The 17,652-nt window shown below is 46.2% G+C and overlaps 4 protein-coding genes across 4 annotated transcripts; all 4 read right to left on the reverse strand.

The window, feature by feature from the left end:
* Positions 1-2,915: 2,915 nt before the first annotated feature.
* On the reverse strand, positions 2,916-3,955 carry H6S33_006648 (uncharacterized protein; the record flags this gene model as incomplete). The annotated part of the gene is made up of 3 exons (XM_044838340.1): positions 2,916-3,145; positions 3,207-3,666; positions 3,728-3,955. 3 exons carry the CDS (start codon positions 3,953-3,955, stop codon positions 2,916-2,918), a joined length of 918 nt encoding a protein of 305 aa, XP_044689466.1.
* Positions 3,956-6,827: 2,872 nt separating this feature from the next.
* H6S33_006649 (uncharacterized protein) lies at positions 6,828-8,423 on the reverse strand (the record flags this gene model as incomplete). Its single annotated transcript, XM_044838341.1, has 3 exons — positions 6,828-7,734; positions 7,786-8,054; positions 8,136-8,423. 3 exons carry the CDS (start codon positions 8,421-8,423, stop codon positions 6,828-6,830), a joined length of 1,464 nt encoding a protein of 487 aa, XP_044689467.1.
* Positions 8,424-10,276: 1,853 nt separating this feature from the next.
* Positions 10,277-11,170, reverse strand: H6S33_006650 (uncharacterized protein; the record flags this gene model as incomplete). Its single annotated transcript, XM_044838342.1, has 1 exon — positions 10,277-11,170. The coding sequence occupies one exon, from the start codon at positions 11,168-11,170 to the stop codon at positions 10,277-10,279; it is 894 nt and encodes a 297-aa protein (XP_044689468.1).
* A 2,216-nt stretch (positions 11,171-13,386) lies between these two features.
* On the reverse strand, positions 13,387-17,120 carry H6S33_006651 (uncharacterized protein; the record flags this gene model as incomplete). The annotated part of the gene is made up of 4 exons (XM_044838344.1): positions 13,387-15,227; positions 15,295-15,363; positions 15,613-16,594; positions 16,656-17,120. 4 exons carry the CDS (start codon positions 17,118-17,120, stop codon positions 13,387-13,389), a joined length of 3,357 nt encoding a protein of 1,118 aa, XP_044689469.1.
* Between the last annotated feature and the right edge of the window lie 532 nt (positions 17,121-17,652).

Here is a 17,652-nt window from a genome sequence, read left to right on the forward strand (position 1 = left end):
GATTTAGCTGACAACGGCCGGTGAGCCAGTCAATATATGCAGGTACTATATAAACACCGAAATGCCTCGAGAAGAATACCCCCAGCCATCAGATTCTAACTAGTATCTCTTCCCCGATTTCCCTTTTTGTCAATCTAATACTACTATCGCCTGGTAGGCCGAGACCTGCTCAGAATCTGGTGCTCTACAGCCTTGGTAACTTTGGGTCAAAAATTACTGTTCGTGGAAGTTTCTTGTTGAAATCTCAACTGTATCAGTACCCTATATATGGCAAGGCAATCACCGGGTTTGTACAATATGTAGAGAACCAGATTGAGCATGTTTTGGCCCACCAGGCGATACTCGTAAAGTCCTAAGACCATGGTGCATGCAGCTAGGTTACACTCATATGCATATCTTTTTCTTAGAGTAGTTACATACTCCCCCGCGATAAATGAAGTCCGGTGATTATTAGGACCATTCTATCCAAGTTCCTATAAGATATGCACACTACATGTAGTTCGGACTAACAAAATGACTTTATTAAGGAGAGCTATGTTGTATAGGTACACGTGACTTCGCGTCGCAGGACGCGAGATGAGGAAGTACTAAAGTACCTACTTTTGAAAAACTCAACGCCGTCAGTGGATGGGTTTTGCAAGTACTTAAGTGGCGCAAGTGGAACGAGTCAATTAGGCTGCGAGGCCCATGCGGTCCGTTACTCACAGTATATCCAGACTGAGTAAACCTCTACAACGACGCAACACCGGCACTTTAGAGTACTAGTATTAAAAAGTTGAACAGACTCCCCCCCCCCCCCAAATTAACCCACATTTTGGAGAATTCTCTTCGCTTTCGATCTCTGGGTGGATGATTTCCTCCTATCGATTAATAAGCGCAGTCTACAAATATACCGCAAAATCTGAGTTCGTTCGGACGGTTGCCAAGAGGACAGCTTTGCAGAGGAGCTGAAAAATATCACCCTTAAAGGAAGAGATCAGAGCCTTTTACAGCAGGATTAAAGCCAACACCGCTCTTGGCAACCGTCCGAACGAACTCATATTTTGCGGTATGCGAGATTTGAGTGGTTTACTTTATTATATATGTACCTAGATGTAGTGAATAACCATGTCCTGGCCATACGCGGGTATCTTATTGATCATTTTTGATGAAGAGTAGATTATGCAGTGTTCCGCTACCTAGAGCCTCAAGTCTTTGATGCTCACAGTGGCCTCTCGATCATCGCATACCCGAACACTACATGTACCGTACACGGTAGCACATCAGACATGGATATTCCTAGCCAAAGCACTTTCTGTATTCTCTGAAAAGTGTAAGAGAAAGCGAGATGCGCGCTTGTCCATAATCTGTTTCGAGCAGTGAGGCCTAGTACATCTAATTAGTATGTATATAGCTTATATACCGAGTATGCAATGTGTATTTTAAAAGTTTTGATTGGCTGTATTTTGGATGTTTTCTTTTTCTCGAGCTATTGATTAGGGAGAGTCAGCTAAAAAGAAAGATTATGTTGGAGCTTTTGTTAGGTTACCGTTTCTTTTGGTTGTTATTGAATTATGCTATTCGGTAATTGTGATATGTTTTGTGATTTTGATATCGTTTGGGATTGTTCTGTGATACTATGATTGTGATATATCAATGGTATACCACTTTAGCAGAGCAGCGCAGAGGCAGTACACCTCTCTGGCCATGACACTCTTCATTATTCTTTATTTCATTATATAATTATCCTCACCGGCTTGTACATGTATATGGTGATCAAAAAATATTCTTAATCAAGAGCGATCACTCGGCTGCCAAGACATCCTAGAGGCGGAGTGCGATTTCCGCTTCATACCCCTCTCCCGAACATCGAATCGGTATTTCTTTTTGTGACTTTACTCTACTCGTATATTCCTGACGTTTATAAAAGAACCACTATTGCATACCATACAAATACGCGCTAAGTCCACAATTTAGTATGGTATGCAATAGCGGTTCCCTTTACAAACGTCTATCACTGGCTGCAGTGAAGGCCACTGCACCTACTTTCGCGAAAACTCCGGCTACGTATGTACATACACCAGTAGTATGTCGCCACTTACGAGGCGGTTTCGCACTGGCATGTCTCTGAATTAGGTAGCCTTGCGATGTGGGTATACCCCATGATGCCGTTTGTCTCACACGAGACATGTCCTTGAAATCTATATCGGCCCCTATGACATGTATGTATCTACGGCAATCCAGATCATACTATCTATATACCTACATATACATGCATCCACCAACGTCTTTATCCCCAAAGTCTCAGCCACTGTTGGCAAAGTTCGACTCTCGCGTGAAGTTTACTCCTTCGGCTGTTCCTTATCTTCTCCTCCAATATGGCCAGCTCGAGAGACCTATAGGCACTTCCGAGCTGCATCTGGAACCGATGGCTAACATATTTCCAACGCGAATATTGCCATGTTTGTTTCTTTTTTTTCCTTTTTTGGAAGAATGATTTTTTTCATCACGTACAGACTGAATGGACCCGCACCGTCATGTACGGTGATAAGCACGATACTCTAGGGGGTCCGGGTCGTAAAGATACCTCCTTTCTTCTCCCTTTATATAGGCTAGAGAAGAAGAGACTGTTGATGACGGCCTCATGTGCTATTTGGTTTTCTCAACACCATATCATTATGGCCAAGTACGGAGATGGGCCGCCCCATCTCAAAAATTGAGGACCTGGCGTGACCCAAAGCTTTCACGGGGTCACCTCCGTCTTACCTTGGGGGATAGAATTCTAGCTTGCCAATTTTCGCACGATGAGTTTTCTCCTAATCATCTCTTTAACGTTATCTAATCACTTTGGTAGGTAGGGCGTAAACCCAACCAATTCTCTATTAAATACAAGGTGTATTATTATGTATTTACAACTACAAGGAAACCTTTTGTCGTCATGACTCGTTATCATCATACTCCTCACTATCCACCCTGATTACAGTTCCGTGCCTCACCACCCCCGACAATTGCGGGACATCCTGCGGCGCCGTCCACTCGTACAGATCCCAACTGTCGCTATAGATATATCTCGACTCCTTATACCGGTCTCCAAAGATCCTATACCTTCCATCTGCCAATCTCACGACCGTAGGCCCTTCCATCTCACCCCACCCAGCAAAGTCACCTACAATACCACTATTATCAGCACAACTTCAATTCCGAACCTGTGGGGAGAAGGTACATACCAGTCTGCACAAGTGTATAAGGCCCCTCGACGTTATCCGCCACCGCATGCTCTGTATTCGGCACCCCCTTCGTAAATGCATGGTACACACCGTCTTTATACACCAATACTGTGTCGATGTAATTACTCGGGATACCCTCCATCACCACAGGGCCCTCCCACTCCGTCAGCGCATCGTTAGTTGCCGTATACAGATTCGTCGTGAAATCCGGATTATTGGTCCCCAACGAGACGATTATATGTACTTTCTTCGTCTTTGGATCCTTCCAGATCTCGGGCGCCCATGTGCGTGTGATGGTGGTGTTGGTGATCTCGATGGTGGCGAAGGGAGTCCATGACAAGAGGTCGGTGGAGGTGATGAGGGCAAAGGTCCTACCTGTCCAGCCAGTGGTGTGCGCAACATAGTACGTACCATCTTTGAGCATTATACTGGGGTCTCGCAGAAGGCCTGTGGCGGGCGTCTGGATGTTGTTAGTCTGGAGAAAAGGAAATACTAGGGGATGGAGTAAGGGATAGACGAACATAGGCAGGGCCTTTGATGAGGTCCCATGAGGTCGCATTGGAGGAACCCCAGATATACATGTCGCGCTCACTTGTCTCTGTGAAAGACGTGAAGACATACTCTGCTGGTGACACTGCCGGTAGCAAAAAGAGGCTTGAGAGGAACGGGAGAGCCTTGAGGAACTTCATAGCTGTTGCTCGGATATCTGTCTGGTCGAGGAAGACTTGGGCTGCTGCTGAGAACAACATGATGGGCGATTCGGCTTTGGTCTTATATATCTAAATCTTTCTCTGCAATGAGAATTTGGCCGTCTGTTCGCGATGATGATGTGGAAATGGAGGTTCTCAAGCATGGAATGTTGACATCTCACCCCGCGTGGCTTACTGATCCCGGGCGGTATAGACCAATGCGGACATTCTGGGGCCGGTCCTTGCCCTTTGTGGGGGATGGTCCCTGAGTTGCGCCATGGATTAACCCAGGCACAGGTGACAACTGTTGATGTCTACCCCTGTGACTTTAAAGTACAACACCTCCAAACACGAACAAGAGGGGTTCATTGTACCTGGCAAGGCAGTCAGAAGACAGAGATTTTTCAGGTGGTATCGCTATTCTTTGGCACTGATAGGAAACAGCACACGACGGAAGAATAGCGCCATCCCACTACTACAGGTGACAGACGTGGGAGGTAGGTACAACTCAGGTACGTATACCTACTCTTTTTTGACTGTTGGAATGCGTGCCGTGCAAAAAGCGTGGATGCGATAGCAGTCCGTTTTAAAAACACTAAATTTCAGCTCCTGGCTTTCATCTGAACTTTCTGCACTTCTACTCGTGAGGGCAGGAAAAAAGAGAACCCCGCCCAATCAAAGTACCCGCCGTTGCGGTTCGGTAACATCCGGAACACCTCGCGATGTCTCATTTGCTGAATATCTTATTACTCTAGTTACAACGAGATAGGTACCTATATTCATACGGAAATATAACTAACCACATAGTTTAGTCCGAGGCCCGTGACAAACAAAAATTTGCACCGTGCTCTAAAAGACCACGGGAAACAAAAAAAGACTTCTCCGCCGGCCTCGAGGGCGGGACACATGACCAATCATAATTTACTAACTAGTACTACCTCACGTCTTGGCGCCCGCTCCCCCGCTCCCCCGCCGAGAATATGGCACAAGGCACACCACAGTACAATATCAATATATCTCTAGACATCTTGTGATGCAAAGAATTCAAACTTCGGGAGAACAACGACCCGGACGAGAGATGAAAAGGAGGGAAAAATGTATTTTGGACTAAAAAACAGTACTGAGTTCCCGGTGTAATTCATGCCGGTATTTCTTGATAGGAGCGGAATTTTTGAAGGCTTATGAAGTAGTTCAGAGTGGTATGGATAATAGGATGAGGGACAGGAGGATACGATAAGTTGTATAACGCCGGATGTTTTCAGCGCTTGGGTATATATGTATATAAGGTTCGGAGAAATGGCACTATCTCTAGCAGTACTGTATCACAACAACTATAAAGCCGAGAGAGTTGTTGTAGAACCACCCTTTTCACTACAATGGTATTGGGATATAAACACATATACATGTACTTGTCATTGTCGTCATTCTATCTCATATATCCGCACCGTCGCACACGCCGCACAAGTCCGTTCCATCACAACTCCAAATGCTGTGTGAGAACTCCTTGAAGGGGAATCGTACCAACATCTATAATGCTAACCAACTTATACCAAATGCTCAAAAGAATTGTTATGATGTAATAATGATTGTATTCCATTCAACATACTAGCCAAGACTGATTCCTAGCCGCGGAGGAGATTTCAGTTGTCCGATTCTTTACTAGTGCGGTATCCATTCTTGGAAATATATAAAGGGAATCCAGCGTGCCAAATGAAGGCTGTGAGTGATATTCGTTGATCGGGCTTAACATTACTCTACACCTGAACCCTCACTTCATCCTAAATCTAATATGCACATGATGTGATAGACCAACTCGCGCGCATGACCACAACGCCCTAGGCCCTGCAGGCGTTATATAAGTCCTGTATGAGCCCATTTCATCCCGGGAAATAGGAAATCAGGAGCTCTGGATATTCAGATGCCTGAAGTACTACACTACGGGAGGGTGATATCATCATAGAATATCACTCGGCTTTCTCCGTACCCCTGTCCTGTAATTAAGAAGACACCACTGTCATTTTCAAAGCAAGAGGGGGCTAAACGTCTTTCTCCGCTCCGTGAATGAAGGAACGTGTAGATGGCAGCTAGACCTTTTGTGAAAAAAATAAGAGTGGTCGTGTGAGACAGATATCTGCATGGTGTATCACTCGGTTTTCAAATGCTATGTATCTGGGTGAAATCGGAGCGAGAACAAAGAGAAAGCCAATCAAATGACTATCTATCGTATCATATTATCATTTCCTTGTATCGACCTGCATGTATTCTGAGTAACCACGCGGAAATGGCTCACTCTGGAGCTTCGGCTTTAGGTAGATTCGGTCACTACTACAACTACCCACTTGCAAGAAAGAGATACTCATCGTTTCGTTGCTAACACTCAGGCTAGTATCCTGATGGGTAATAAGACAAAATGAAACATGGAGGCAGAAAATGCGACAGCTTTTTCACCACCGTTATTTGAACCCCCAGATTAGTTTCAAAGTTTGATTTCGCATTATGAGTTGCTAGCCAGCCTTAGCATGCACCTAGAAAATCAATGTCACCGGGAATGAAACATGGGGTTTTTCCAGCGGTGTTTCAGACAGGTCATGCAGGTATAATATTTGGTTACGTTTGCTAGCAGTCGTGACCGTCCAGTCTGGTGCTCGTGGATTTTAGGACTGGATACCCACTGGTTATGGGCCAGTCATCTTTTAGAGGAGGGGGTGCATGACGGGTTTGGTCGCAGATCTAGAGTGCCAAGACATACGTACATGTAGCGACATAACTGAATCTTGAGTAATCACTCATTTATCGAATAACATGGCCGCTTTCCACTGTTATCAAAATCAATAAAACATAGGGAAAAAAGAAAAAAGAAAACCTGCGATACACAATTCTCACCAAAACTTCATGGACCTCTTACCGTCATCCCCTACCTCACGAAAGTCTATTACGCCCCCTGTCCTACCTCCCTGTTCCACCATTCATCCCAGTCCACAACCTTCCTCCCGAGCCGAGCCTCCTCCGCAGCAAACACCGCTGCATGGCTCCTGAGCACATCATCAACCGTCACACCTACAACCTTGTTCTGAGCCTCCTCCACTGTCCACCCTTCACCAACCTTTATAATCGCTCGCACAAAAGCACCGACCAGTCCGCCATCTCCACCGCCATGTCCACTAACCATATCTACCCACGGTCTATAGACCTTGCTCTGTCCCGTTCTAAAGTCATGGACTGTGATAGTATTACTATTCGCCTCCACCTCACCCAAAGTGCCGTATACTCTCGTAAACCTCTCACAAATCCGCTTCGAAAATGCTGTCATAGTCAATGTAGCTGTCTTTGCACCTCGGCCCGCTGGTCCGTCGTCATCCCAGGTCATGGTGACAACCTGGTTATCCACGACGTCGTTACCTGCCTCATACACACACCTCCCGTAGTAGCTTTTATCTCCCTGTTCTTTATCAGTGCTGTAGTCCGCTTCCAGCGCTGTTTTTAGCATCGTCTGTGCGTCCGCGATTGAAGGTGCTTCTTCAATCTCTGGGACTACGATCTTAACTGGCCAGCCTTTATTGCCTTGCGCAAGGTTAAACTCGTCGTAGATCTTCTTTGCCGAAAAGATGCATTCAGTTTCGGCTGCAGGGCATGAGTAACAATTGGTTGCAGCGCCTGCTGTGAGGGGCTTCTGGCTGGGTTTGAAGTGTACGAGTGAGCCAGAGGATGTTATAGAGCTTGGAAGATGTGGGCGAGCAGAGGTAGACGGTGAGCAAAGAAGCCATAAGAGGAGGTCTATGTCATGGCAACATTTCGTCAGGAGAGATGGGGCGGACGTGGACGTTTTGCGCCAGTTACCGCTGTAAGTGTCAGGAGCTTGCATGTGTAGAGACGAAAGTCAGGGTGGTTACCGGACGTAGCTATGGGCAAAATGCCACCACCCGACAGGTTCGGTGTGGTTTATATTGACGATGTCACCAACTACTTTATCGTCACAAAGGAGCTTGCGGAGGAGCATGTTGTGGGGGGAATATCGTAGCACATGTCCGATTGCGAATATGATGGGTTCGTGCTTTTTTGAGTTGAGAGCTTGGCACATCTGCACGCAAGAATCTAGAGTTGTGCTGAGTGGCTTCTCGCAGAGAATGTGAATGTTGAGAGGGCGAAGAGCTAGTACGATCTTTCGAATGTTTAGTAACATAACGTGAGGGTATACTCGTATCCAGACCAGGCTTGAAAGCTAGTCAACATAAACACTCACTTCACAATGAGTCTCATCAAGTGTGCAGACGCAAATCCCGTCCACTTCCCTCTTCAACTTTTCTCTAGCCTCCTCTGTTGCGATCATATGTTTCCAGTCTTCGAACACTAACCCCGCACTAACGTCAAGAGCGTGTTTCGACGCGAACAAATCCCGTTTGAATTCCACCGGTTCGGCGACACCGACTATGGTGCCGGGAGTACCTGTTTTGATTGCCCATGCGTATGCGGAACCTCGAGAACCTGCGCCAATGACGAAAATACGGGGGACTTCGGTGGAGCTTGACATTCTGGAGACTGTTGTAATGGAGGACTCTGACAAGGCTGCACTGTGGTTATCGGTACATGTAGCTACATGTAAGCTTCTTGACACCAAACGGCAGGCAGGCAGGGTTACACGAAACTATTGTCGAATCAGCAGGAGTTGATTACGAAATCTACTAAAGAGGGAATAAACGAACAGGGGTTTTTAATAAGGAACTGCGCATGTTTGGCGTCCGTTTCCGCGATATAATTATTGATCCGCCCTTGCATACACGTGAAGTATCTGCGCTATAGGTAAAGACCCAGGTAAATGTTGTTGAGCATCAGCCAGTCTGGTCGCCGGTGCGTGACAGGTGCGCATGATATCACTGTCCAGGTAGCCCAGTCTTAAAGCTCGGTGGCCATGACAAGAACGCCAAGACCTCTATAACTCCACAACCACAATAGATATTGAAATCCGGTAAAGAAAAACTCTTCTTTATTATGATACCCAGCCTTTGTCTTTACGGACCTTTCCTAGCACCTGTGGTTGTAAAGTTATATAGGGCTTGGCGCCCTGGCGCTCTTGGCGTCACCTTTGAGATTGCAGGTAGGGCAGAGTGTAGTGTACCAAAAAAAATCGAGTTGTAAGTAATAGATGTAACATACGACCGTCATCAATTGGAGAGCTAGAGTTCAGAGCTGGTAAGGGAGAAAATGCTCGATCCAGTTTACTAAGATATCGCCAGCTTGCTACGTATACGTAGCGGTCATGTTATAAGATGTCCTTGACGGTTCTTTATGACTTTAAAATCAGAGATGTTTAATCCGTTCGGGAATGCAGTGAATTCAGGAAGAGAGAGGGTTATCTACTTAGCAATGCGAATTGTATGCCAAGATACAACCACGCGCAGCTATAGCTATTCTCTCATTGATATTTGCCATTCCATTTCAGAAGCTAATCGGGAGCGATACGTGAAGAAGGAACTCTTGAAACATATCTCTCTCGGCAACGTGGTCTACTTACAGGTGTACCGGCCTATGATAGGCACTTACAGGTGTACTGGCCTACGATAGGCCAGGAAGACATACCTTGCAAGCTCACTCGATCTTTCGAGAGATGGCGCCAGATTCCCGATGTTGCCACCAATATTGCCCTAGAAACGGATATCACATTAGGACAGATCTTATCGCGTATGTTTATTCACGTCACTTATAATACCGAAACCTCTGACCTTATTTTAGAATTCTTGTGTCCTAATATTCGCAATGAAATTGTCTGCTCTACCTAATAGTCAATATTCGAAGATATAGACACGAAATCTAGATGGCTATCCTCCTAGAGTATGTACTTTGGCCCCGTGATTAATTCGGAGGTCATCAGCTCACAACTATCTAGGCTCATCTGTATTCAACTCAAGGATAGACCCTTTTGTATTTCCTGAATGCAGTATAAATTCACAATTCCTAGGACAAGAGTAACATTTAACAAATATCAGATATTCTATCATTGAATGCCTCGAGTTCCTCCGATCCGCAAGGTATCTTCTGTATTTGGCAGACAAGATAAATCATGTCCCCAAAAGACATAAATCAATACAGTGGCCTCTACCCATATCGAGCGGCTTTATAGAGCACACACTCTATCTAACATTGATAATTGTTAATACCCTACATACAAGTTAGCTAATTGGTTTCTGAAGCTTGAGTATCTCAAGATGTTCAATACCTATCGAAGAAACAAATATGTTTATGTTTATTAATGCGGATTCATGTAGACTCTCTATCCCAAGATATGAAGACTTCTGTCTGATTCTATCTGATCTAAGCCGCTTTATAGAAAACTTTATGCTTTCCTTCACCCACAAATTAGTGCTTCCCCTTTCTATCGGGGCTGCTTCACTCACTTGGCATTCTTTGGTCAATAGTATCATGATCAGATTCGCTCTCATCGGATTCACTCCCATCATCAGAAGGTTTGCACTGAACTACTCGATCGAGCCGTGCTTTCAATTCAAGATCACATCCAACACCCGTCCTTTTCTGTGAGTAAACTGAAAACTCTTTCCAGTCAAGCTCGTCAAGCTCGTTAACATCATCGATTTCCCTCAATCCACTATCCTCAGAGTGAGGGCGGTCATCGATCCGATGAGAAGACAAGTCTCCGATGAAATCCGCCCAAATTGCCTCCCTCTCTGGATCCTTGACAACAGCCTCCATCAAGGAGCATTGCGACTCGTCCGACGACTCTCCCAGGCTCGAGTTCTCGTCGAATACAAAATCTTGCATCTTGACGTTCCCCTTCTCAACCCCAATCTGCTCCACCAACCACTGCTTGAGTTCTTTCCAATTAGGACCGGAACCAGAATTTGTAACCCAATCAAACTCGACGATTCCCGGCTCAACCCCATCCTTCTTTGCCTCCCACAACCAATGAAGAATCCCCTTCTCTTTGTCGATCGGTTTTGTGCGGATCCACCTTAGCAGCATCTCATATGCGGTTAACCTCATGCGCGGATCCCAAGTTGCTGTATGGACCGTTGGGACATGACCGCGGCGCCAGTAGCGGGGCATGGGTGGGTTTCTCACCACTGCCGGAAGTCGAAAGTCGATAAGTCTGTTGCAGTCGCGGAACATATGGCTGTACACGAAACGGGGCGGGCAAGCCCTGTAGGTGGAATACCTCGGATACTTGTGGATGGGGTAATTGGCCGGAGGAGTCACATTGTGGCCGGTGGTGTTCTCGCGGAACGGGGTGGTGGGTGAGCCATAGTCGGTGGTGCTTCGGAACATTTTGATATATGTCCCTGGGTTTCGAAGATAGAGGTAATTGTGACGGATGATTAGGAGAGGTTTGAAGTCGATAAGATGTTTGGGAGAGAAGGGGATGGGGTGCAGATAGACGAGCGGTGGGGTTATGTTGCTTTGGCGCACTGGTAATAGAATGTGGGGGGGCTTCTGAGATGGTTTGTTTGGTTCAAATTTGAGCCTGCTGGCGGATACAGAGCTTATTTTCCTGTAACCACTGTTTTAGTGCGAATGACAGTGTTTTATTTCTAGAAACAGCACAATTCGTCTGTATATATCAAACTCTTATCCCCGAATCAACTATCATAACGTGAAGCTTTTTTGACGACCAAGGAGATTAAATAGGCCACTCAATCCCGGGATCTCATGGACCATGGTAGGTAGGCTTCATGAGCTGGAAAACAGCTGTCTACCCAAGGGGGTTCAGTGTTTGTTCAAATTCAACCTTTGAACCTAGTGCGATCGCTCAGCAATCATTACATCTTCGAACACGCGATAGTAAGGCTCTGTAATTGTTTTATTACCCGTTAGTATCGATGACTACTCCCGGGAATGTTTTAAAGAAAGCCAAGCAGGGAGAGAGATATATCTACTCTTTGCGCTCTGCTGGTGTCAGCTTTGACCAATAGATATTCTCCGCAGCATGCTTGCCTCTGACCAATCAGGATATTCACAGGATACAAATAGATTTTGTACGCCCAAGTGGGAAAGCATGAGAACTACTCTCCCGAGTGTTTTTGACAGCTCATCATGTCCTGCGAGAGCGCTGAAGTATTAACTTACAATCGGCAATAATTAATACCTCATTAATTAAGCTAGACTCAGATGGATCCATAGAGAGCCCGTGGGCTGACGAGATAGATACCTACTAAGAGTTAACCTTAATATCAGTATGTAGTAGAAGCAATACTGCTTATTATGGGGATTTGGATCAATTGTGGGGGGTTATTTCATCATAATTGTCAAAAACCTACCCCGCAAGATATCACGCGCAGCGCAAAAATCTCCCCTGCTCTTGTATGAGGTGATATATCTGTTCTCCATCGTCCCAATTCTCCATTCACCACTCCTCGATAGATCCTCTCGGTCTGTCGAGTTTCTCCTAAAAATTTAGGAATCCCCCGTTTGCCTACTGCGCCCCGCCCGAAGCCACCGGCCGCCGAACCGCGCCCGCACTGTAAATTCTGCCTCTTGTTCATATCTCTACTCTCTTAAGATACTATCTTAATAAATACCTAAGTCTTAACGTCCTTTCCCTCTATTCCACAGCTTGTTGTAAATTCTTCCGAAGTCACCAGCTGAGCGCCACATGTGCGCACTGGGTGCGCATCCCATAACAGCCTCCTTGACTACGAAGAAAAACGCAACCCCACAGTTCCCCACTCCACATTGGAGGCCGAAGCCGTAGATTTTAGCAGTAGACGCGCTGGATATGTCTTTATACCTATTCTTGAGGATAGGCTCGGGGACGACGGTTTGCGGTGGTGATCCTCGAGTGTATTTTTTTTGGCGGCCGCTGTTAGGGCTTGGGGCTTCGGGCGTGCCGTGACCTGATATGAGGACTGGGTAACAGCGAGGTCTCAACTAAAAAACCGGAAGGGCTTGGAGTTTGTGAACTCAGGGAAATATCTGAGTTAATGTCTATTGATAACCTCTATAATTAATCTAAGTATATTTTCCAGCAAGAAGTTGCGGATATGGCGGACTCGTCAATGCGAATACCTAGGTTCTACGGACTACTCTTACTCGGGGATAATTACATATAGGAGGAACAATGGTGACCAAATAGCCGCGTTCACTAACAAAACGATAGAAATAACAGTAGCGATCAAGGCCATGTCAATGACCTGGAACACAATAGACGCCCCTGGTAAAAAAGAAAACTGCAGAAGAGCAATAAAACAGAAGAGATGAGAGGAATCTAACGCTCCAAGAAAGAAAGAAGGGAAGAAGAGAATTGCATGAACAGACACCAACTATATCAATAACATCGATCATAGCCCTTAAGCTTCGATCTTCATTTCACTCATTAGAAAAAGCAAGTCATGCAGAGGTATAGCAACAAGAAAAAAAGAAATTACAAATGAAAACAGTATTTATTTGACGGTCCCTGACGGAGCTTGCCTGATAGTTAAGATTTACGATGCCAAAATGATATCACTATGCTCTCTCAGCAGTCAATCTACCATAATTGCGGTCATTCACCACCTCAACTTCTTCTTCCTCCGCATCTTCTTCTTCGCATCGGCGGCGGCAATAGCGGCGGCGGCTTCAAGCTCGGAAGGGGAAGGGTCCGGGGCCGGCTCTGGTTGCATTGTGGCCCAGGGAATCAAGCGTTTCAAAAATTCTCGAGCCATGCTATAGCCTTCGATCTCCGTTTCTGCGAGGATAGGATCCATCGTAGGGAAATGATCCATTATAGAGAAAGGAACTGGGTCTGAGCCCGCATCCATCAAATCGGACACTGATGAAGCGGATTTTGTAGCTGTTGGTGTGGTACTCCCGTCGCTCGGCCCCTTATCCTGGGTGGGGATGTCAAGCTCTTCCACAGTTTTTTTCCTTTGAGAGAGACACCAGGCCTTCTCAGCCGCAATCTTCGAGGCTTTATCTACAAGACGCACGGTTTCGCGTGTATAGTCTTCCCGAAGGCTATCTCTCTTCCTTATGAGCTCGCGATATTCTTCCCAATTGGCTTGGCCTCCATCATTTGTGACTTTTAATGAAGCATCAATTCTGCGTTGATAGTAGAGCTCTTGAGATTTAGCTGATGCGTTGAGAGCATCAAGTTCAGCTTTGACATCATTTTCCGCTTTGTTGAGACGGAGGATCCTGGGGAAGTATTCATCGTCTTTTTCTTGACGTTTCCTGAGGAGGAGAGATGCCTGGTGTAACTGTAGTGCTTTATCACATTTTGATTCACTCAAAAGGTCCTCGACGGTGAAACGTTCGAATATCTTCCTTTTACGCTTGTTTGAGACGAAAGACTTGGCCACAGTTGTGGCGGAACCCTGCAAGGTAGTGGCCGAAGCGGCATTCTCTTCTTGAATCTGATTACTCGGACTTGAGGGCACTGCAACCTCCTCTGGAGTCTCCACGATTGGACTTGGTGAACCCTCTTCCTCTTGCTCTGCAACCACCAGATTCTCCGCCATTTGATTTGATAGCTCCTCTTCCTCCTCTTCTGCAACCACCTCTGGATTCTCCACGGTTGGACTTGCTAACCCCTCTTCATCTTGTTCTGCAACCATTGGATTCTCTGCGATTTGACTTCGTAACTCCTCTTTCTCCTGTTCTGCAACAACCTCGGGATTCTCCGCCATTGGGCCTGGTAAACCTTCTTCCTCTTGGGAGTCATCACTAGTCCCCAGAGTCTGTTCCTCGATGTACTCGGTTGAACATATGGGTTCTGTAGATCCCTCAGATAGTACTGATTCTTGTAAATTTAAAGGTGAGCTGAGTGACCCAACTAGCTGTACGACATCACTGGCGATGGAGCCTTCAGTTCTCCGTGGTTTTCGTCCTACCAATTGTTCAAGTGCATTTCCCGTTTCTTGGGCATTAGGCACAGAATAGTGGCTGCTACCACTATCTGAAGTAATCGAGGTTCTCCTAGAAATACCAGGCGATCTTGGGATTGACAATATTTCTGAGGCAGAGATGATTTCTGGAATATGAGATTTGGGCACCTCAGCGGCCAATGTCTTACCCGGTTCTTCTCTCACTGCCGAAGATTCGATGATTTCAGGTGGCACACCTTCAGATCTCTTTTCACAAGACCTCTGTGCATGTTCTGCATCTTCAGGTAGTATGAATTGGCCTTTAAACCTTGATTTATCTTCCTTCCAACATTCGAAGGTGACAATTGACCCTTCATCTGTTACTACACATAAACGTCTCAAAAGTACTGCAAGGTTCTCTGATGTAGGGTACGCTCGGTTTTCGGACCACGTAATGTGATGTCGTAAAGCTTTGCTCTGGTCTTTTTGAATCTCTAACCTTTGGATGATGTCTTCAATGCCTATACATAGGCGCTTGCGCTCATCTAAAGAGATTTTGACCATGGTTAGTTTAGGAAGGTTTGCTAGCTGAATTCTCCAAGGTGTTCGTACCTGGCGGTGTTTGAGGCGAAACACACTTCGTAAATAAAATATCCGTCACACTCAATGCCCCTGTTAATCCTAAATGAGTTTGGTTAGCCGGGTTTATCAGAAATGCCTAGTGCTGCGAACTGCGCTCGGTAAAGGTTATTGCCGTTCGATACCCTTTACCCAACAGGAATCACGGTCCTTACTGCTCTACAGGAAAGGAAACTTCGTAGGTTACATGATTCCATCAATCAATGGGTAGAGGACATTATTGAAAGCGTAACAGAAAGGGCTCTCTTCATTACCGAAAATGATGGACAAAAGAAAGTTGAAAGCACCCACCAGCATAACTTGGGGTATTCGAAGATTGTTTTTTCTGCGTTCGTCGCGTGTCCTCTCCGGACTGTGGGGAGGGTAAGTTTATTGTAATGTCATCGCTATCTGAAGGAATATTGTAAACGGGAGGCTTTTCTAGCCCTCTTCGTTTCTCATTTTGTAGGTTAAATCGATTATCTTTGTTTTTCTCCACGGAGGATGGAGAAGAGTCTATTAAAATAGCCTCGGTTACACTATTCCCTTGCGCTTTATATGGAGCGCGAGAGGAAGCCGAGCGGTTTGGTGTTTTTGACTTGGTTTTGGGCGGAGGGTGCGGTATGGCAGCCTGGGGATTGGCACTAAACTCAATGATCATGGGTTCATGGGATACTGAAGGAGGGATTGAAGAGTTAGTTGTTTCCTGCTGTACGTTAGAGACGGGTTGCCTTTGCAGGTAGCGGTCCCTAGGAACCTCATAACGAGGCGGCAAGGTGGGGACGACGGGACCTCGCGGAAGATGCTTGAGGCGAGGGAGATGCGCGACGGGTTGAGGCTTGGCGGCAACGTTTATTGTCGCGCCCGTGATGGGCTCAATTGTATCCCTCAGGCTAAACCTCCCGGAGCCCTTGATAGCTTTAGCTTTCCTACGTTCTCTTGCCTTTTCTTTCTCGGACATAACTCCTGGAGGTCTTCTCTTCTTTACTGCAGTGCCATCGGCATTCATAAAGGGCTCCTTCGCAAGAGCAGCAGCCTTTGCAGTTGCGACCTTTTGCCGTTTCGGTTTCGTTGAAGAAATTGTTTCGGATAATACGAGCTGTAGCCTTTTCGTGCTACTCGATTTGGAGGGTGCTGCTACTGCCGATGGTGCTGCTGCCGCCTCGGAGGCAGGTACAGCAGAGGAAGCTGCCGCGGGCATCGTAGAGCCACTATCTTCGTTGTTGATGGGTGGTTGTGGTGTTTGCTGGATTTGTTGTGGTTTAGGGGGCAGAGGGAATTTTTTTGGAGTGTGCTGCAGGGTGTGGTTAGCGGGATGGATTCAACCAAGCCAAACTTTGCCAACATGAAATTACCTTATGATTTTCGAGTGAATTCTTTGCTTGGACTCGAATCGGCGAACCAGTGGATACTTCACTCGTTGACAAAGAGTCGCTCTCTTTCTTGTCCCCCTCTGAACTAGAACCAGAAACACACTTCCGGCCACTAGTTCTACTAGGTGATGTGCTATACCCGCTGTCTCCTCGGGATGAGGGACTCACATGAAACGCTGATTTCCTTGCTGTCCTTGCTTGGGCATTGGTCCTGGGTGGAGGTGCCAGAAGCGATTGAGGACTGCTAAGAAGTGAATTAATTGGTATTTTGCCGTTAGCACGTGCCGACGCTACTCTTTCAATGTGACCAGGTGGCACTCGAACATTGCTCGTGAGGATCGTGGGCTGGAACCCGTTTGTCGCCGAAATATTGTTGTCGTTCATCGGCGGGATCCTGGGAATACCCGCAGTTTGTACTGCCTGCGGAAAAAAATGCGATGAAGACATGATGGACGCGTGTGTATAGTGAGCGTTGCTCAATGGCGAACTTATATTGATAGACAATTCACACAATACTCTCGGCTATGACTGGGTCAAAAAGTGAATTTCACCAAGTCATCCCGTCTGTGGATGCGCAGGGAACACTCCTCGCTCTCGCAGATAGAAAATTTGAGCCTCTGAGATTTTGAAAATTCAACTTGAAAACGAAAGGTGCTAGAGCACTCGATCGTTGTGGTGAAGAAAAGGAGTGGTGGCAAGAATAAGTTCACCAAGCTGAAAACGATTCAAAGGGTAGGATGGGGAGGCCTCGAGGACTGAGGTGGTAAATAGAAAGAATAGAAAATCTCTGGGATTTTACCCCTCAGTTTTAGCTCTCCCGAAGAGGAAAAAATGCCCTCGGTTTTAGCCCTAGATTAACTTACCTAGACGGAGGTGTGTCAGTGAAAATAAGTCTGGATCACATAAGTAATTACTCAACTATCCATTTCCTCTTATAGTATAGGAGCACAATGGTCAACAGCCGAAGTTCACATCCTTT

Source organism: Morchella sextelata, assembly GCF_020137385.1.
Source record: "Morchella sextelata strain SCLS chromosome Unknown scls_21, whole genome shotgun sequence".
Lineage (NCBI taxonomy): Eukaryota > Fungi > Ascomycota > Pezizomycetes > Pezizales > Morchellaceae > Morchella > Morchella sextelata.